Source organism: Dermacentor variabilis, chromosome 5, assembly GCF_050947875.1.
Source record: "Dermacentor variabilis isolate Ectoservices chromosome 5, ASM5094787v1, whole genome shotgun sequence".
Lineage (NCBI taxonomy): Eukaryota > Metazoa > Arthropoda > Arachnida > Ixodida > Ixodidae > Dermacentor > Dermacentor variabilis.
In genome coordinates, this window is record NC_134572.1 from 65304808 (window position 1) to 65325117 (window position 20310).

A 20310-nucleotide genomic window follows, 5' to 3' on the forward strand; every position below is an offset into this window, starting at 1 on the left:
GGAAAGAAGAGACACGCATACCGCGTTTCTTTTCGCAATGCTGGGCCAAGCGACAACGGATCACTGCTCGACAAGACTTTCGCAACTGACTAGCCAGTCCTAAACCAACCTTCCTAAATCTACCACACCAGCGTGATTGGCGTCGCGACGCACGGTAATCGCCTCCCATCTTGAAATTTGATGTCGTTTTAGCAAATCGTGCCCCCTCCCCCACCGTTTTGCATTCCGATGGTTGACTCGCCACCGCTAGACATTACGTCCAGCGGTGGTGAGTCAGGATAAAAACAGAAAAAAAGAAAAAGAGAATAAAAATGAGAAAAAAAAAGAAAGATACGTCTAGAAAGAATGAAAACATAAAGTAGGATAAAATTCCGAGGAAATTGTCGTCATCATCATACAGTGGCTTTTTGACAAAAACTGCGTGCTCTGGGCCGCAAACTGACGACTTCATCCTTCAAAAAAAAAAAAGGAAAAAGAAAAAAAGAAGAAGAGGAAGCAGGAGAAGAAGGAGAGAGAGAGAGAGAGAGAGAGAGAGAGAGAGAGAGAGAGAGAGAGAGAGAGAGAGAGAGAGAGAGAGAGAGTTACCGACACTGGTCGAGCGCAGTCTCAATCTCCCGACCCCGTCGTTTAGCTTTTCCTGCAGCAACTCATAGAGAAACGTAATATAAGGGCTATTTATTACAGGCGTGAACGATTGCTTGGAAATTCCAGGAAAGCTTGTTCTAGCGCAGCAAAGATGGATCGCAGTGTACGACGTGACAGCTATGTGTGCTGCCATGGCTGAAGTGAACGCTCCTCGCGCGGTTCTGCGGCTAAGCGCACTCAACGAGAGTGACAGCTATCTACTGCGCTTATCGCTGCGACGATCACCATCACGTGAAATCCCCACAAATCATGACAGGCTAGTGTGACGAATAACGACGAGAGCTAACGCAGCGCCAAAGCGAGGCCAGAAAATGCAATCCCTTTACACCGCTTGCCCCCGGTTTCATGCAACGCGCTGGATCAGGCTGGGCCTTAGTCAGCCGGGAGAGGTGATTGAAAGCTGAATCATACGCTACAAAAGCTGTTAACTTTTTAACAGGTGGCCGCGACTATACTTCCGCCGAACTGAGGCACCCCAGACAGCTCGGGGCGGCCGCAATGCCTCACGCGTCTAGACAAGCTCGTCCTATGTATGTCCTGCTTCGTACCATATATGCCGAGAGATAAGATAGATGCTGATTTTTAATTAAGCGTTGAACATGTTAGTCTGGATAATTGCCTGGCATGGCCGGCAGGTGGCACATGCCTATAAGTATCTGCTCTGTCTAATAAGCTGCTGCCTTCCGCCTCTACAAGCATAGCATGATTATAGCGTGTGCTGCAAAAGTAAAGCCTATAAATCACTTTGATCATATACGTAACTAAACGAGGCCAAAACAGCACTACTGCTCGCGTTACGCTGCTCGCTATGCTTTGCAACTGCGCGCAATTGTTTAAGGCTTCAAATGCTGGGAGGTCGCGTCAGTCGTACGTTAAGAAAGCTACGGTCCACGTAAATTTACTGTACACTAGAGATGCCAATAGGAAGTTGCACGTGCCGGGTGCGAGAAGTGACGAAACTCTCCAAGGTGCACATAGAATGTACACCACAATCGTGTCACGTTTTTTTCAGTCCTTTCTCCACTGCACCTATACATTTATACATTAGCAAATAAAATAAATAAATAAGAACAGCTTCGCTGATTTCAAATTTAACTTCATTGTTCCATTAGTGGTACACATATATACATGTTATACAGAACGAGGTCCCACAGTTTATAACTTCAGCGGGACATTGCAACGAATACATTAATAAAAAGGCGTCCATTTCAACCAGAAATAAACAAAAAGAAAACGTTTATGGAAGTTATACAATGATGAAGCAGTAAAGCTTAACGGATCTCTGCAAATCCGCGCAACTGAGAGATCAATGTCAGGGAGGCTGCATAAGTGCTGTTCTCGTAACCGAGTTTTGCAGACGCTTGACATACATCCGGCGCCACACCTTCACTACACCGGAGTCTTTGCAGACGCTTCACAATATCCGAGCTTAGCATTTCTATACTCTCCGTTAAATCCGAAGCGTGTTCCATGTATGATGTGCTCGCTTCGCTCTGAAAAATGCGTTTGTGCTTCCTCGATATCGACCACGTGCGCAGCCACGAACACGTTCCCGCCGTGGAAAGAAGACCGCTGCGGAACACCTCTATATACGTCTTCGTTGTATAATATTACCCACTAAAAAAAGCCACAGTTAAATTTGCAAGCGACGCAATACATGTTAACAGAGCACACGGAAGCAATGTCAAGTTTTAAATGTTCTTTTCTCAGTCATCCATGACAGTGGCTAGCTCTAGCCTATTTACATCAACGCCATCACCTCCAGCTGACTCACCTGTACATACGTCGCGATCATATATTTTCTTGTACCGTTCTTTCCTTTTCCCACCCTTCTCCTCCTCCTAGAAACTTACTGTCTCTGATCCGTTCCCTGCGCAGAGTAGCGTGTAGGCCCTCATTTCGTTAAAAAAAGATCTCTCTCTCTCTCTCTCTCTCTCTCTCTCTCTCTCTCACGGGAGCAGAAAAGAAGCCAGAGCCCGGCGGGATCCACCAAAGGCAATCAACCACGTGCGCTGCCACACACACGTTCCCGCCGTAGCAAGAAGACCGCTGCGGAACACCCCTATATACGTAGCAAGCGGCTTCCAACTTGGCGCTACACACCCCTGAGGTGGGGCTGCTATACGCACGAAAACCGTGACTCAGGGCATGAAATAACACTCGTCGTCTGGGCTAGGTCGGCTGCCCCCAGGCACGTTAATTCCCAGACAATTAGTCGCCCCCGGGGGCTAAAAATAAGAAGGCCCGCCCGCTCTCCAGCGGCGGCGAACCGACGATGCAGAGCGCAGGAAGCAGACACAAGTCGAATCGCGGCCAACGCGCGGAGCAGCAGTCGACGGGACATCATGCTGGAGCGTGCCGCTGCAGTCTGCAGTTAGCACCACAGTGGAGCCAAACGCTGCCGCTAGGGGTCGCGTCATCACGCGGGAGAGAGGAACGTGCGCCACGCACCACGGCGGTCGATCCCGCAGCGTTTAGCATACGGGGGCCTACTGAGGAATATCTTCAAGGGACACTAAAGAGAAATATGGTATCAGCTGTATTAGTAAACTACCCTCCCACAACAGCAAGAAAAAATCTCTCTTACCGCGAGAAGATGCTCAGTAAGCCTTCTAGAAAAGACGAAAGAACGAAAGACTGGTGGCGACGCTGTGCCTTGAAATTCTCGCACCAACACGCTTTACGCCATCTGCTTGGGCCTAATTAAGCTTTTAATGGTCAAAGTATATTTGACTCGGAGAACGGTGTTAAGTCCAATCTGCTTAAAGCTGTCCTCAGAGTCAAAGATACTCGGACCGCGGCCACGCCTGTCATTGGCACGAAAAGCGATTCGTGCACTAGTACACTACTTGAAGTGCATCGGCTTAAGAGACCGTTTGTAGTGTCCCTGTGCATCCTCCCACAAGCACTCAGTGCTCACCACTCTCTCTTTTCCTCTTTCCATTCCCCTTTGCCCACTCCCAGTGTAACGTAGCAAACCGGGTGCTCATCTGGTTGACCTCCATGCCTTTCCTGTCCTTGCTCTCTCTCTCTCTCTCTCTCTATCGGTCAAGATGGATTACACTGTATTCCAAAAGAGCGAAAGACTCAACTTGGAAAGTTTAGGAACGTCTACTAAATCGGCAACGGCCGATACGAAAAAAAAAAAAAAGCAATGCAATCCGTGACGTCATGCTGACGTACCGACCCTTATGTTTCGGCGCGAAATTCGAAACTGAATCTTTGACGATAGCTTAACCCTCTAATAATTGGCGTATTACCGCGAAATCAACGTAAATAGAGTTCTCTAAGAATACTTCAGCAATCTAAACTGATTCAGTGTTTCTCTTTAGTGTCTCTTTAAGCTAGCATCTCGGAGAGCACAGTGTTCCTATCAGAATGGGAAGCATCAACAGTAAGTGTGGGTTTTTGACTTCATTCAAATAAAATAAAATAAAATTTATTCATTACAAGAAAGGAAAGGGTTACATTTTTGTTCTACAGACGAGGGTCCCAAAGTCGAAGACTGTTACTGTGTTACCGGGACACTTGGTGGCTAACTAGAAGAAAAATTATTTACACAGGTGGCAGGATAGAAACGGAATTTACAAATGTTCATTTTGTAAATTAAGTGCACTGCACTACATCGAAGTCGCTTATTATTTATTTATTCATTTACTTATTATACTCTCAGGGTCAACAGACATTACAGAGGGGAGTGGTATAAAAGAAATAGAAGAACAACAATGTCTTAAATACAAGAAGCAGCACAATGTTTCCAATTATGTAACAGTTAAGAAGAGCCAGAATATGACATGTTACAAAAGAAAGCTATATATAAAATGAAGCAGTACACAGTTAATAATTATGCATTAATAGCTATAAAGAGTAAGCATACCACAAAGATGTTACCCAGCATTGGTTAATAAAGTCACAAATATTTCATGATCTGGAATTGTTACTAACAATTTTGAAAGGCAATTCCGATCATTTAATGTGCGTGGTATGTATAAATGTAGGAATTATCCTGTTTTACACAACGGAATGCTAACCTTATGAGCATGATCCAGACAGTGCGATACGTAATGGGGAATAAGTATTAGTAAATCGCGCAGCTAGGAATGGTGACACAGTTTGTGAAAAAGGCTCAAGTGGAGCGTCTCACGTCGAGAAGAGAGCGTAGGAAGTTTAAGGTTAGCCTTCGTTAACGTGATGCTCGCGATTCAATTGTAATTAGGGAGTACATAACGAAGCGAATTACTTTGCACTATTTCCAGCGAATGCACCAAATTACAGGGTTTGTCCGTGAAGCAATGAGACTGGGTCTGGTAAAAAGAATTAATTCATCCCATCGTTATATATATATTATTAAAAATATTCAGAATAGCCTCCTTGGGCGTCGATACACCGCTGCCAACGCTATTCCCACGCTGCAAAGGCTCCCTGGAAGTCAGCTGCCGATGCCTCTTTCAGAAATTTTGGATGGCGGGAACATCGTCGAAACGGCTACCTTTCACGCTTCTCTTGAGCTTTGGGAGCCGGAAAAAAAGTCTCCCCCGGCTCACATCGACGCTGTACGGTGGCTGCGGCGAGGTTACCACCCCTATCCGGGATATATATATATATATATATACCGCGCTGCTCCAGCGAATGCTCCATTTCGTACTTTTTCTGCCGCGACAAAAACTCGAAAACAGCCTCCGCGCCACTTCACATGCTCGCTGCGTCCGAGCTCGGACTACCATTGCCGCCCGGTGCGTTACTTGGCATAGAACCCCCACCACAAATCCCGCCTCCGGGTCACGACGTGACGCAACACTGCTGTGTCGGCTGTGGGTAGGAGTAGCATTCACCAACCCCTACAGCTATCGTATTGGAATGGCGGACTCGCCAATGTGCGCTATGAGCAAGTGCGAAGAGACCATCAGTCATCTTTTGTGCCACTGTTCTCACTTTGATAACCAACGTAAAACTCTCCAGTGTGCCTTGAATAGACTAGATGACAGGCCATTTACAGAAGCAAAGATCTTGGGAGCCTGGCCTCACAGTTCGTTAGCCCAGAAAGCAGTTCGAGCGCTTCTTCACTACCTGAAGGCAACAGACTTGAGTGCCATACTATAGACATCCTACACCTAACTTAGCGCATGTGAAACTGCGATATAGACTCACGTTCTCTCTCTCTCATTCCCCTCCCCACGTGTAGGGTAGCAAACTGGACTGATCTGGTTAACCTCCCTGCCTTTCCTCCCCCCCCCCCGCTCTCTTTCTCGCTTCCGGGAAGCGCGCTACTGGCGACCGCAGCGCTGGGCGGCGGGCAATCTCATTACTTTAGGGACAAACCCTGCATTACGATGCGGATCCCAAACGGACGCGGCATATCCTAACTTCCAGCGAATCATAGAGAGATAATTTATTTGAAAGGCAAAGAGGTCGGCCTGAGCTAACGCGCTCAGGCCAATGAGTGCTTCGTATATGGTATTAGTTTGAGAGACGATGGCGATTTTGCATAGTTACGACGAAGGTATCCGAGCATGCGATTAGCGTTACAGACAGCATGAAAGGTATGAGTACCCCACGTTCGATTCCCACTAATGTGAACTCCGAGGTACCTGTATGCAGATACGCTGTCGAGTTGTGCGCTATTTAAGTGATAAATGGGCAAACTAGTAACCTTTCTACGCACTCGCTTGAATTTGTATTCTTCAATGTTCAGCTCCATAAGCCATGCATTACACCAGTCAAAGACGGCGTTAATGTCAGACTGAAGAAGAGCGGCGTCGTTTGGAGCTGTTATTGCTAAAAAAATTACGAAATCATCGACAAATGAACGGATGAGGAAACGCAAGGTGGTTATAATTGTTAATGTAAATGAGGAAAAGAGAGGACTGAGCCCTGCGGTACGTCAAAATGGACTGTGCATTCTTCGAAATTCGTGACAGCTGAAACAAAATAGTAGGGGTAAGCAAGAAAGCAATTAGCAAGAGAACTTTCAATCCTGCAATCATTAAACTACTACTTCTTTGTTTCAATCCAGATTAAAATGCAGGCATCAAGCTTAAAGGGACACTAAAGGTTACCAGAAACTCAAGTTAAAGTGGTAGAGCAATGTTCTAGAACGTCTAAGGCGTCAATATAATCGCGAACAGAGCTTTAGTAACCGAGAAATTGAGGTAAATGCATGACACGATTTGAGACCCCCCAGCGACATTCCGGTACTAGCCCGATGACGAAAGGTCTCCTCATAATTTGTGTTACTAATACTCAACTACTCGTATTAAAAATATCATTTCATTCGATTATAAGCCGGAAAGAATGCTACTTGTCTACGTCTATTCGATTCTAGGAAAAAATAACATTTTGACGTTACCCTTCAGTAATATGGGAGTTCGAAAGGTTTCGTTTTCGCTCGACTCTGCGCCGCGCACGCTTTGGAGTTTCAGTAGTTTCGTTATCGCGTCGTGCTGTGAGGGTTCTGCTCGCGAAACTTTCATTTGGAACAAGCAGCGAGAATGCCACGTCCATGTGATGTCGTGGGAAGCCCTCGTTGCTTTCCCGCTCCGGAGAGCCGGTGTCGAGGCCGCCGTCGTAGTACGCAACGACGCCGGCAGTGCGAGCCCTCAGAAGCAGGTCGCGCTCGTCGGTGCTCAAATCGCTGAAGTTGAGCCCACCATCGCGAGCCAATCTGTCGGTGTCAGGGTCCATTGCGACGAGCGTCGAAGTTAGCGTCATAGAATGAAGTACCAGCTTATGGGCGTCTTGCGCTGGAGTGTGAGGTATAGTAGCGGCGCCTGGTGGCGGTGCGGGAAACGACATCTGGGTCGTGCCAGCTTGGGTCGTATTGAGCCCTGGCTGTGGCGAAGCACGTTTCTAGGCCGAGTTTTGCGTCGATTCGCACATTTTTATGCCCTGTTGCGAGTGCGAAAAGGCTCGTCGCTTCTCATAGACCACGCCGACCACGCTGCGAGCTCGCTGCAGCCTATAGTTTAACGAAAACGGACTCTCCGTGTGCCGTGGGACGTAACGTAGGACGTAATTCGTTTCTCCTTCCGCTAGCCACCATACTCCCGCTTTCGCTCTGCTGTCGGCTCTGTCTTGGCTCTGTTTCTGGCCGCGCGTTCGCGTTTTGCGCAGAAAAGCCGTAGCGCCGTCTGCGGACGCCGTTCTACTCACCGATGGCGCAACGTCACTATGAGACCATGATGTCAGTTCTCCTCGATCGGAGGCGGGCGATTTGAACTGCGCTAGAGGTACGCGGACGCTTCAGAACGCATTTTCTCTTAAAATAAGTCTCTCCTTGGCACGAAACAAGCGTTTCGAGGTTTCTGGGATGGTATTTCAACAGTCCACGTTGACTTAATAGTAACCTTTAGTGTCCCTTTAAGCAGTCGTAACTTATGAATGAGCAGATTGTGACACACTATGTCGAAAGGCTTTAGAAAAGTCAAGAAATATGCAGTCAGCCAAGGACCTATTGTCATGAATCGTGTTTAGTTTGTGTCAAAAATGTGTTAATTCAGTTTCACACGAGTACCCGCTGTGGCTGCTTAGTGGCTATGGTGCTGGGCTGCTGAGCACGAGGTCGCTGCATCAAATACCGGCCACGGCGGCCGCATTTCGATGCGGGCGAAATGTGAAAAGGCCCGTGCAGTTAGATTTAGGTGCACGTTAAAGAACCTCAAGTGGTCGAAATTTCCGGAGTACCCATTAAGGCGTGCCTCATAATCAGATTGTGGTTTCGGCACGTAAAATCTCGTTTTTTTTTTTTTTTCACACGAGCGTGATTTGCGAAATCCACGCCGCGATGGTGCGAAATGAATGTGACTCGAAAAAGGGTACCTAGGCGAGGAGCCAAGATATGCCCCAGCATCTTATACAAGGTGTACTAGTGAGCGAAATTGGTCTGTAATGCAGAGGGGAATGCTTATTGCCTGATTTATGGATTGGTACAATCACCTTCCCGACTGTTACTCGCGTATGCTTCCAATAAGCGTGCTCTTTACCCTTCGGAAGCATAATGTCTATCCACAATGTCTAATGTCAATGTGTCAATGTCGAATATCCATAATGTCTATCCACTGACGTGCGCGCGGGTGCCCACACTCGCACGCACGCAGACGCGGACGAACGGTCAGAATTCAACACCAGCCCGCAGCTTCCGACTGCACTGCAGTGCACTTGCTCAGCGTGATGGCACTCGCAAGTAGCACGGGCGCTCCACACGCTACAGCAGGCACGACGACGCCTGCGACAGGTAAGCCAAGATAGATACACGCGAGATCAGCGCGCCGGTGCCCAGCCGATGTGCACAGCCAGTGAGAGAGAGGAGGCGATAAAGGTGGAAAATAGTTATATGCAGCAGCATCGAGACAGCGCGCGCGGGTCCATCAAGGACAACACGATGCAGGGACAGCGCGCGGACGATATCCAAGCGCCGTCTTAGGATTCCGGCGCGGAGGCGAGATGCGATATAGGCTCGCCACGCGGTTCTTCCTGCACGGAGCTTCGCGGAACGGCGCGCGTGCATTTGTCCCGTGGGATGATGCCAAAAGCGCTCGGTGCGACTATCTTGGCTTCGGTGCCGCGGAGCTCTAGAACACCAAGTTAGTTGGAGGAGCGCATCTTTCTCTGTTCCTTTTCGCTCGTTGAACGCTGCACTAATCAGTGTCGAGCGTCACCTTATTAAGCGCCTTTGCGGCCCCGCAACAGTTGTATGCAGTCGGTGCACAGCCAAGAGCTTGTGCCGTGAGCTCACTGGGTTTTTTTTTTTCTGTTAACTGTGAAACCTAACCAGCTGATCAAAATCAACACGTTTCGGTACGGAAGAAGCCATGCTGCCGGTGAAACTTCCCAACGGCGCAGGAGAAACTCTGGCAACTATGAACAAACACTCAACGCCGTGCGCTCGTGGGGAGGGATCTGGCGGTCAACCGGCACATTGCAGGGTTACAATGTTCTCGTCTTACGTAACGAGAGCCCGAAGTTTCAACAATATACTTGACGCAAATGACGCGAAAAAGAAGCCAGGATGATATACGTCTACAGGCTCAAACACGCAGAGCGTTTAAGAAGCCGAATTGTCAGGTCCAGCAGTAGCGATATATTAAGTTCGAACCACTACCGAAACAATCCTTGGCTATGCAGTTCGAAGCAATGGAAGGCATTAATTGTGAGACGACACACCGTTTGTGGTTCGAGGTCTTGGCGCTCTTTGGCCATGCCTGGCCCTTGCGCCAATAAACACCATATACATCATCATGTGGTTCAAGGTGGGGAAACGAGGATAGGATAGGAATAAACTTTATTTGTCCAACGGTTATTGATGTTGGTGCCCGGGGCTAGGCTGCCAGGGGTCCATCGCCCCAGGAAACTCTTTCCGAGATCCTCGGCAACGGCCCTGGCCCGCTGGACGCCCCACTCCTGGTCTTCGGGTGACTTGCTCAGGAGGGCGGCTTGCCATCTCTCACTCAGGCGCCCCGCTTCACAGGGTCCTGCTGTTGTCTTCCCCCTTCCTCCTTGTCCTTCTTCCTCATGGCGTTGGCATTCCCAAAGCACATGGGCCATATCGGCCCGTTCGTGCTCGCACCACGGGCAGCCGGCGACGGGTGCAGCGCGGGCCACAGGCGGTGCAGGTGGTAGGGGTTGGTGAAAGTGCCCGTCTGCAACCGTCTCAGGTCGACCGCCTGGGACCTGTCTAGCCGCCCGTGGTGTTGTAAAGCTGCCGGTTTAAATGTAAGCCACATTCCCCGGGGCCACGGATGCTTTCACGCTTTCAAGTTGCACCAGCGCTTCGCAGGGTCGGCTGCCTGCTGTTCGTGTCGCGATTCTCCTCTCGAAAAATCATCCCTGCTTCGCAATTAGGCCAGCTGTTCACCGTAGCGTAATGCGCCCTCGAAACAACCTGCCGCACTGTTTGATGCCGCATCCGTATGCACCGCTACTGGGCGAGATGTGCCACATCGTGTCGCGCGTAATGAGACGTCCGCGGTATTTGTGTGACACGAAATTGGGCAACAGCGACAGACGATCCTATTGACAGCCCTGTCAATATCACTATAGGCCATAGTTTGCGGCACTGAATATACGTGCCCTCTGTGTCCGTGACGGTGGGGTGTGTTTCTCAGTAGTGTAGTGGAGATTCTGTAGCACCGTTTCTCTCCTGTAAAAGCTTGGACCTGTAACGCTTGAGAATTTCGTTCACAATACGACCACACGGGACGTGAGCTCCTGTAGCTCCCTGTCAACAGGGAGCTCCAGAAATAGCGTACCAAAATACAAATACTATAGTGCTTGCGGCTAGATGCTTACTTTCTAGCCAATGATGACGATCCGACACTGTTTAGCCTCGCTCACTTTACAACCACAAGAGAAGCGACGTAGAGCAACAGGTCCGGACAGGCAACGAGTCCGGCTTATCTAGGCGCACGGTGGCCTCGCTGTACAGGCGAACTGCGACTGCTACGACCGTATACGGTCGTTGTGAGCTCAATACGCACGACGAGTACGCCACTACAGCGCGTACTGAAGTCATTTCCCTGCCTCTTCAACTCTTATTATCTGTCTTGTACGCTGCCGCGGCGCTGCTAATGCTACACAACGCCCTCCTAAAAGAGCTCTAAGAAATCTTCAATCAAGATAGCAGCTTACGCAACGATACCAGGTGCGCGACAGGTGTTATTGCAAAAGGAAAAGAAAGCGTGGCTCTAAATTTCGAATGAAAAATTATCACATTAGAGAGGCAGAAAAGAAAGGGGCCAGAGAGCGGCGTCGATGGTCCTGAGATCCACGGCCGCATGGAAAAACGGCGCCTCCGTTCTACTTTTTTTTTCCTTCTACCTACATTCAACTAAACTTTTCTCTGGAGAACGTCAGTTCCCTTATAAGGTGCATTTAAATTGACACAATTAAAAGAAGAAAAGAAAGATGTCCCTTCATGTCTGCAGGCAATCTTGAACGCGCCTTCCCAGGTCAGTGCACCCTCTGCTTGCTCCACGACGCGAGGGGGTTCAAGGCCGGGCTATGGCTGCTGTAACATTTTTCTTCTCTTCTCCTGCGTTCCGGCTTTTGCCCTCGCATATAGAGGAGCCAATAATATGTTGCTCTAAGCGGCGTGAGCGTATGAATCTTGTTTCGTGACTCGCTGTTGCGTAGGGCCGGCGTGACTCAAAATAGCCTAACAATGATGCTTTGTGTAACGCGTAGAACAATAGCTCAGCTCGCCCTGTTTCTTTCTCTTCATTTTTTTTTCCCCTTCCGCCGCGATGTCCTTTATTCATACTGAAGCTCCTCGCAACTGAATACTGCCAGCGACCGAGCAACGAAAGAATGTCGAAAGACTGCCTTATTGCTCATTTTCTTGCTGTCTTCTTCCAAATAAGGGCGCGTTTCGTTTTTTTTTTAGACCCCACAGATTTTTTTATAGAAACGTTGTAAGCGCAGCGAACGTGGCGTTTTCACAGAAGAGTTCCTAGGCGAAGTGCAGATACTTTGCCGCTAATAACATCAGCTTCAGAATAATAATAAACAAAAAATCATTAATAAACTTTCATATTGATGGCTTGGGGTCAGTTTAACTGACAAATTTGGAAGAAGTCACATTTTAATGCACTCCCACTGTTTAAAAATCTTCAACATCGCACCTAATTCGATATATTCATAATCGAATTTCGAAACCCAATCGAGTAAATCCAGGTGCGCGCTACGAGACCGTCATCGAGTTGGTGTTGTTCATTATGCTGTTGGGCTACTCATATATATATATATATATATATATATATATATATATATATATATATATATATATATATATATATGTGTGTGTGTGTGTGTGTGTGTGTGTGTGTGTGTGTGTGTGTGTGTGTGTGTGTGTGTGTGTGTGTGTGTGTGTGTGTGTGTGTGTGTGTGTGTGTGTGTGTGTAAAACTAGATATAACGAAACAAACTTGGCCGAACTCGATTTAACGAAGTTTTTCTTGGAATGAGTGAAAAAAGCGGTGATTGCTTTCTATTTTGACATAGACGGGCTCTTCTTCAAGCGTGCGCTCTAAAGCTATCGCGTTAAAACATCTAGGCGCCATGGTCACATCCCTAGCTTTATTTTGACGAGGCTGCAGGCCGTGCCCATGCACGGGACAGCCAACACCGCCTCGGTAGGGGCGGTGGTTGCTTTCGTCATTTCATGGTTTATGCGACAGATGGCTGGATTAGCGGCAAATACAATGCCGCGGAAGCCTTTGAGCGTCGCTACGTTGCAATTTCAGATTTCGAAGGACCGAAAAATTCCTTTCTCGATTTTACGAACTTTCCGATTTAAGGAAAGAATTCGAGCATGGTAATCACTTCTTTAAATCGTGTTTCAACTATGTGTGTGCGTGAGTGTTACTGTGAGCTTAGGTCATTAATTAGCAATAATTACTCAAGAAACTCTTAAAGAATTCACACGCGAAATCTTAAGTGCAAAACTTGTAGAGCCTACTGAGAAATACCCAAGTAATTTCTTTCCATGAACACAGCTTCTGCCGTTTTAATTTTTCGGGGATTCAAAGAAAACACTGTGGACCTACGCTATCTCGAAACTTCCTCTAACTTGCGCGAAACCCATTTTTTTCGGTGCCCCCCTCCCCTTCCCCTACGTTGAAATGTGTGAGAGTACCCGGACCATTTATCGGCTGCGTCATATAGGCGAGCAGCACTTGTTCTTGTGGCTCCTGTGCGGTGTCATCGCCATCGTTATCAGCCTGCAAAGGAACCTCGAGGACCTCCTCAGTCAATGTTAATTTACCCTTACGTCAGCCCTACACATTTTGACATCTTCGACAATGGAGCAGTATATGAACAAAGACACAATTTCCTTTTGACTGTGCGAGAGCTTGCTAGATCTAGATCGCTCGCTAATCCGAGTGCATAGCTGACCGCCTTGGAAGTCTGGCTTAACCGAACGGGCGATTTGTGTTATGAGGATTTTTAAGGCCTATGACAAATCAACCAAGCATTCGCACATCGTTCGGTATATCCGAATATGAGGGTATTCGGAATAAGGGTTCGTCTTAACGGGAGTAGGCCATACTTTCACATCAACCGCTGGACGGATACTCTCGACATTCTACCAGAATGACGTTCAATGGCTTCTGCACCATTTACACGCGGTACGCACAAATCTTCCTCATTTGCAACGTTTATTCTACAAGTGCGCCTTCCCCGATACCATGATCTGGATTCCAACAGCATGGTACTTCCTTCTTTATTACCTTTCCTATCCCCCCCCCCTTTCTGATAATTCATTCATTGCCGTTCGCTAAACGTGCGTACTTTTATAGGTACCTTCCTCTTCATCACGCCCCCTATCTCGTAAACTTTTATGCAGTTCTCCTGCCCCCTTACGGAGTGTGACCGCCTATGCGGCCAGAGCTAGAATCGCCGTAGTGTCTATAACAAGGAGCAGAGTAGTGACTGATATGGAAAACAAACAATGAATAGTGCAGCGGATACAGCGCATGTGCTCCGTTGCACAATAGATGCGCACGTGCAAGTTATGGATTGTAGGGGATAATGAACTTCTTTGCATGCATCAAGGCAATGAAAGGCTGACAAAAAGCGCCAAGCAGCGCGCACATTCTACATACATGACCGTGGCGGTAATTACGTTTTTAAGTGTACCGCTACAGCGGCAGTCACGTCGCGTCATCTAGCGAAAGGCACAAGCCCGTCTCTTGTCCTGACCGTGGAACGACTTCTCAATGTTGTAACACATACTACGTTTCGTACTTGGACGGCAACGAGCGAAAGTTGCCCCCTCCCCCGAATCAAATATATCCCTGCTTATATCCCTCTACATCTACACGATTTAAGATGGTGGAGCCATCGGGATGGTATAAACCAGGCAGAACCGTGACGCGGTTCCGTTTACAGAGTAGCATTACAGCATAACGCGAGCTGATTAAAAAAGTAAAAAAAAAAAAAAAAGAAATGGAGGGGGGGCTGTCCTCTTACGAAAGGCGCGCGCGCGGTCTCCTTCCAGACACACACACGGCGCGCCTTTAGCCGGCCACCGGAATTCATGGCCAGAGGAGGAAGAGGGAAGTGGGGGGGGGGGGGGGTGAGGGGTTAGCTGGTCGATCTATTAGTGCGGGCGCGTGCCAGCCGGCCAAGAAGGAAGGCGCCGAAGAAGGCAAGATTCCGTGTGCCGCCACCGCCGCGACGACTGATTAATGACCCCCGAGCAAGACCACAAGGTCTGTCCAGCCAACGCGCCCAGAGGGAAGAGGGAGGGTACACAGCAGAAAAGAGAGGGTGAACAGGAAAGAAAAGGGACGCGAGCTTCATTACGAGCGCAAAACGAGTTTATTTGACTCGCGAACGAACGCACAATAGCGGGCGTCACAGTAGCAACATCGGGGGAAAGCTGGCGTAGAAAAATCTTGGGACAGCGGAAGGACGCAACCAATACCACGGCGGAGGCAACACCGCAGACATCCTCGCTGTGTTAAGCTTTTCAATTCGCTTAACTAACTGCCCATTACATTGCTTGAGGGATCAACAATGGAGGCTACAGCCTGGTGCCAACGATTCAACAGCGGGACTTGAGGGAGATAGTTGCGAGCGAGGCGGTTTAAAATCCTTGCGCCTGAAGGGAATTTACGGTGATTTTATCCATTCCCGGTAGGGTGGGGGGGCATTTCGAAGCGAGTCTGGCACTGCAGATGGCTTGCACCTAATTTCAGGGACGAAATAAAGAGCCATTTACAGCTATCCACAGTGTTGCCACGGGTATAAATAAAGAACACCAAAATACAGGAGAAGGGTTTTGCATATTATGTAAGGGGACAAGCTACGGCCAAGTTTCCGGATCAACACCACGAACGCCTTGACGATCGTCGTATTCGTCTAGCTGTGCCTTCATCACGGTGCGGGAATGGCCCGTGGCATACGAACTTGCTGTAAAAATGAGCATTGCTTGAGATCAAGAGGATCGGCTCAAAGCATGATTTTTCGTCATGCTACTAGCCCTTTCGTCATGGCTAAACAGCAATAAGACAAACACACAAAGAGAGCACAAGTGTGTTTCTTGTGGTCTTCTGACGCTGTGTGTTAATGCTTCGCTACACCAATTAACCCAGGAAGCTTGCGATGCACAGATGCCGGTCAGTGCGATCCACACGAACAGCTGCACGCGCACAATCAAGGATTATTTTGGGGTGTGTGCGAATATTTGAAACTTTCCAATTAATGAATCGAATACTATCCCAATTCGATTCGACCCTTGTATCGAATAGGCAGCGTTCGTAAATACCAATACTGTTCTTAACTTGTATTCGAACACCTTAAATCGTAGACTGTGCGCGATCTAACATAGAATTGGGGCAATAGTTCAATAAGTCCAATCCCGGAGGCGATAAGCGACATCAGAGACGAGAAGCTCCGCAGTGGAGCATGCACAGGGAGTCAGACGTTTCCGTTAAGCCGCAATCATTCGCACCCACCGAAGATTACCGTGTGCGCGAACAAAGTTTTGTGTCTTTAATAGACAACGCTTCATAATGTGCAATGCAATGACAGAAGCTTGCGAGTGTTGTGAATATACTAGGATGTGAATACCATATTATATTGCCGGTGCGAACGACTGCTCATTATTCATAAACTACTAAAAGCATTCGATTCGATCGTTCGATTCAGTTTCAAGAATTACCGTTTGCGCGTACCTAATTATTTCATTTTTTTTTCAATTTCACAGTGAAAATTCGGTGTGTATGTACACTTCTGCGCACCTTCGGTGCATACAATGAGGCTGAGCCAACTCGCCTATGATAACACGCAGCTTCACGGCAAAGCACCCAGAACAGACGTATATAGTCCATATAGGACGGCTATTTGTCCCAGCAGTACTGGCCGAATCTTTCTATCACCCCACAAAACATCACAGGACAGGCGCAAGACATGGCTGCGCTAAGATGTGGCTGGCACGCGACAGCATTTGACCTAGGCAAACGACCCGCAAATCTGCCGTCTCCAGCGCAGCATTCCGGAGGCCAGAGCAAATGAAAGCACTCAAGGACTCCAGTACCGTCAAACACATCGCTCAAGGGTGCGCACCGCCCTGCACGGGCTGCCATAAAGAACGTGCTCGGTTAAAAAAATGACAACGCACAATTTAAACGGGCGCAACGCAGCGCGTCGGCGTCATATAGCCACGCCCCCGGAGCGTCTCCAGCGCAAGCGCTTCGTATCACACTGCGCGATTTGTGTCCTAATCCAAAGACCCCAGAGCAGCTCGAACACTGGATTGGTTCGCAAAAACAACCGGTAAACGATCACTTCAGTCTACGTATCAGCGATCACAGCCTCGCATAAAGTTCTTCCGAACGAAACGCGTTGTAAATTGTTGGTCAGTGCGTTTTGACATGAAGCAGAGTTAGAAAAACCGTCAGCGATTCGTATGAGAAGCCCAGGGAAAGCGTGCGGCGAAACCACGCTAACACCCCAGCACAGGAACGGTAAACAAAGCATGCATGTTCTAAGCGCCGCCGCCCAAGTCGGCGCAAGAGTCGCCTTGGTCGCCATTTTTAGAAGCCGCTCGCTCAGCCAACGTCAAGGCACTGCTTTATTTTTCGTCTTCCCGTACAGTGCGCGCTTTATGTCCGTGGGGTACTTTTGCCTCGCTTATTTTCGCTCCTTCAGTTTCTCCTCGTACACGTTTCCAAGCAAAAGTGCTTTGTCGAGTCTTTCTTTTAGCTGATGCCAAACGATTCTGGGAAGTCTAAACTCGGCCAACACACTCACTCATGCCAAGATGACAAAAGCCGTTTGAAATTTCCTTACGTTTAGAGCAGAAAAGAAAAAAAAAACGCTCATATATATTCACGCCTCGAAGGTAGTAAAACACACGCACACGCGGAAATGAAACAGTCCCTTCGCCTAAAACGAATTGGAATTCGTTCCAAAAAAAAAAAGAAAAACGAGCCTCCCGCGCGCAGTGCAACTGGCTAAGCCGTTGTAAATTTTACTGCCTTGCCTTCACATTTGGCGCAGTCTTCGCTGACCAGCCACTGCCGACGACCGAGTGAGCTCCATCCAAAACATGTGGGAAGGGAGCGAAAGCGCTGCCAATGCTAGAAACGCTGCTGAGCTGGCTTGCAGCCACGACAGCTTGCGCATGCCGTTGCAGTCCGGCGCTTTGGAGGCGTGCCTGTGTCCATTGGCTGCACCTGCGCCTAGCAAGTGGATTCTATCCAAACACGCGGGAGTCAGGCTAGCGGACGCCTGCTGTTCCGAAGGCCGTTAACGAGCTTCTACCGCTACCACGAACCAAAGCGCAAGGGGCGACGGGCATGAACGAGAGGAAATATAGTGTGACCGCGGGCTAACGTCAGGGACATAAAACGTTTTACTTCCCGTCGGTAGGAAGAAGCGCTAAGATGTCCGGCGATTATTCGTCGCGGTACCAAGGTTTCTCTGGAAGCCCGCTAGTTGGGCCATATGCGGCAATATGAACGGTGCTCAGCAAGCTGCCAGCAGGCTGTCCGATCATGATGAGAGAGATCAACGCGAGCAGTTCGCAATTAACGTGGCTTGAAGCATAAGAGATGGTGTAAGTGGCGATAAAAACCCCGTTCAACAGCTGTTTCCAGAAGCGAGTGATGAGGGCGCCGACAGGTTTGACAACTACGCTGCAGTTGATATAAGCGCGTTATTTTGAATATACCAAACATCACCAGGGCGTGAGCCTTCGCGCAATGAGCGCAACGATAGACAGCAGTTGGGTGCAAACGTCAGGCGCGTTGCCTAAATGATGCGAAGCGTAGCGAGCTAGGCCCTCCGCCTCAGTATGCCGCATCTTCATAAGCAGCCTGAAGTAACGAATGAGAGAGAGAGTGTTGAACAATGCGGCGTTTACTCTCCCCAGATGGCTTGCGGCCCACTCTCACCGCTCCAGGTACTGCGGGAAAATATAAATATACTCCCCGCGCCGGCGCCGATCAAGCAGAGGAGATAGGGAGAGAATCGCAGTAGTTGCCAGCCGCAAAGCCGGCATCCTGGCGGCGGCGGCAACAAGCTGATCGACATCTTACCTGGCTTCTGCACGATGCTCCAATGGTATGGATTGCAGCAGACCTTGGGCGGCGACGCGTCCGCGCACCACGGCAAGCGCCTCAGTTCGTAGTCGTGCCGGAGCTGGGGCCAGCGCCAGAGTCGGCAGCAGAGCACGTGCGGCGCCACAACCTCGTGCAGCAGCTTGACATCGTGGTGTGGCAACAGCAGGCAATCGCAGCCATCACGTCCCTTGGTCTGCACCGCCTGCAGCATCGTCTGCAGCTGCGGTACGCACAGATGCTTCAGCATCGACTCGACGGCCTTGCGGTCCTCCAGCGAACAGAAGGCTTCATAGTTGACCGTCGGCGATGCCGCCGCGCACAGCGGCGGCTGCGACGACGCGTAGTACGACTTTACCAGTTTGGCGCTTTCTTCCCACAGGCGTTTCACCAATTTGCACCGCTTACTGGCGAACATGAACGCACACCATAGCGCCGAGGTGTCCCAGCTCGCCGTGGCATACAGGCCGCCGAGCGGGACGCGCTGCTCACCGCTGCCGCTGTCGCCGCCGCCCCAGTGCGGCCCCGCCGGCCCCCATGGCGGCGGCTCTGGGGCTCGACGGCCGCCCGCGAGCACCGCGCCACATGCACACGGTCGCCACTGCTGCACACTGCTGCCGCCGGGCCGCACTGCTAAACACGACCGGCGCTAGAGCACGGGCCCGCAACTGCCGATGAGACACGCTTCTGCTGCTGCTGCTCGGCGGCCATGACTACTGCGACGACGACGCGCGGCGCCCCCACACGGTAGATCCAGTCGTCCCACAACAACACTCGGCGCATAGCAAGAGGCCGACTGGCGCGTCTGCTGGGGCCCCGCTGGCGCCGGCGAACCCTCCTCGCCCTCGGCGCGCTGCCGCCGCAGTCGCGCCCCCGTCGGCGACGGCTCGAAGCGGCGCCGAGGTCAAAGCACCGTTTTCTGCTGCTGCTCCTCCTCCTCGCCCGGGTTCAGAGTTCGGGCTCCGGGCCGGCCTTACTTCTTCGAGTCCGGCTCTATGCACGGCGGCGGCGCTCTTGGGCGACCTAGCACCGCGATCACTGTGGAAGGAAGCTGGCCGAACGGGCGCTGCTTGCACGGCAACGCATCCGGTTCTCGAGCTCCTTGGGAAGAAGAGGAGGCGGCGGCGGCGAATGCACGCGTGTCGTCGGCCGTCTAGACTGGCCGGCGGCGCTCGCCCCCTCCTCGAAAGCGACCGACCGACTGCGGCGCAGAGCTGATAGTTGCGCAAATGACAGATCAAATTACCTCCAGCTGCCGTGATTACGGCGCTCACGTTCGTTCGTTCCTGTTGGTCCTGTTTCTTTCTCGGTGATCCTCCGGCGGGCGCCGTCGGCTGCGGCTGCCCGATTATTGAGGCATCGCCGACTCTTTGCCTTCTTTCCGAACCGCCTCGTTTGTCTGGCCGCGGAGAATGATCTATCTGATAGTTGGCCCCCTTGGATGCACGAGTAAAAGTAATAGAGAGCTAGGCAGGGGATCAGGGCCGCGCTATCTTTCGTCGTGGTGAAATGAGTCAGCTCATCACGTTCTCCGTTTGTCTTTTTCGTTCCCAGCCTCACTTTTGCTTATGCGACAGGGTGCTTCCAAGCAGGATCATGGGGCT

The 20310-nt window shown here is 50.0% G+C and overlaps 1 protein-coding gene across 1 annotated transcript in view; it reads right to left on the reverse strand.

Moving 5' to 3' along the window:
* The window catches only part of LOC142582708 (mothers against decapentaplegic homolog 6-like), a 112014-nt gene extending 92010 nt beyond the window's left edge, over positions 1-20004 (reverse strand). The window contains exon 1 of the mRNA XM_075692672.1: positions 18686-20004. Within this exon, the coding sequence (XP_075548787.1) occupies positions 18686-19124 (439 nt within the window). The 5' untranslated portion in view covers positions 19125-20004. The remainder of the gene's footprint in view (positions 1-18685) is intronic.
* Positions 20005-20310: the final 306 nt, after the last annotated feature.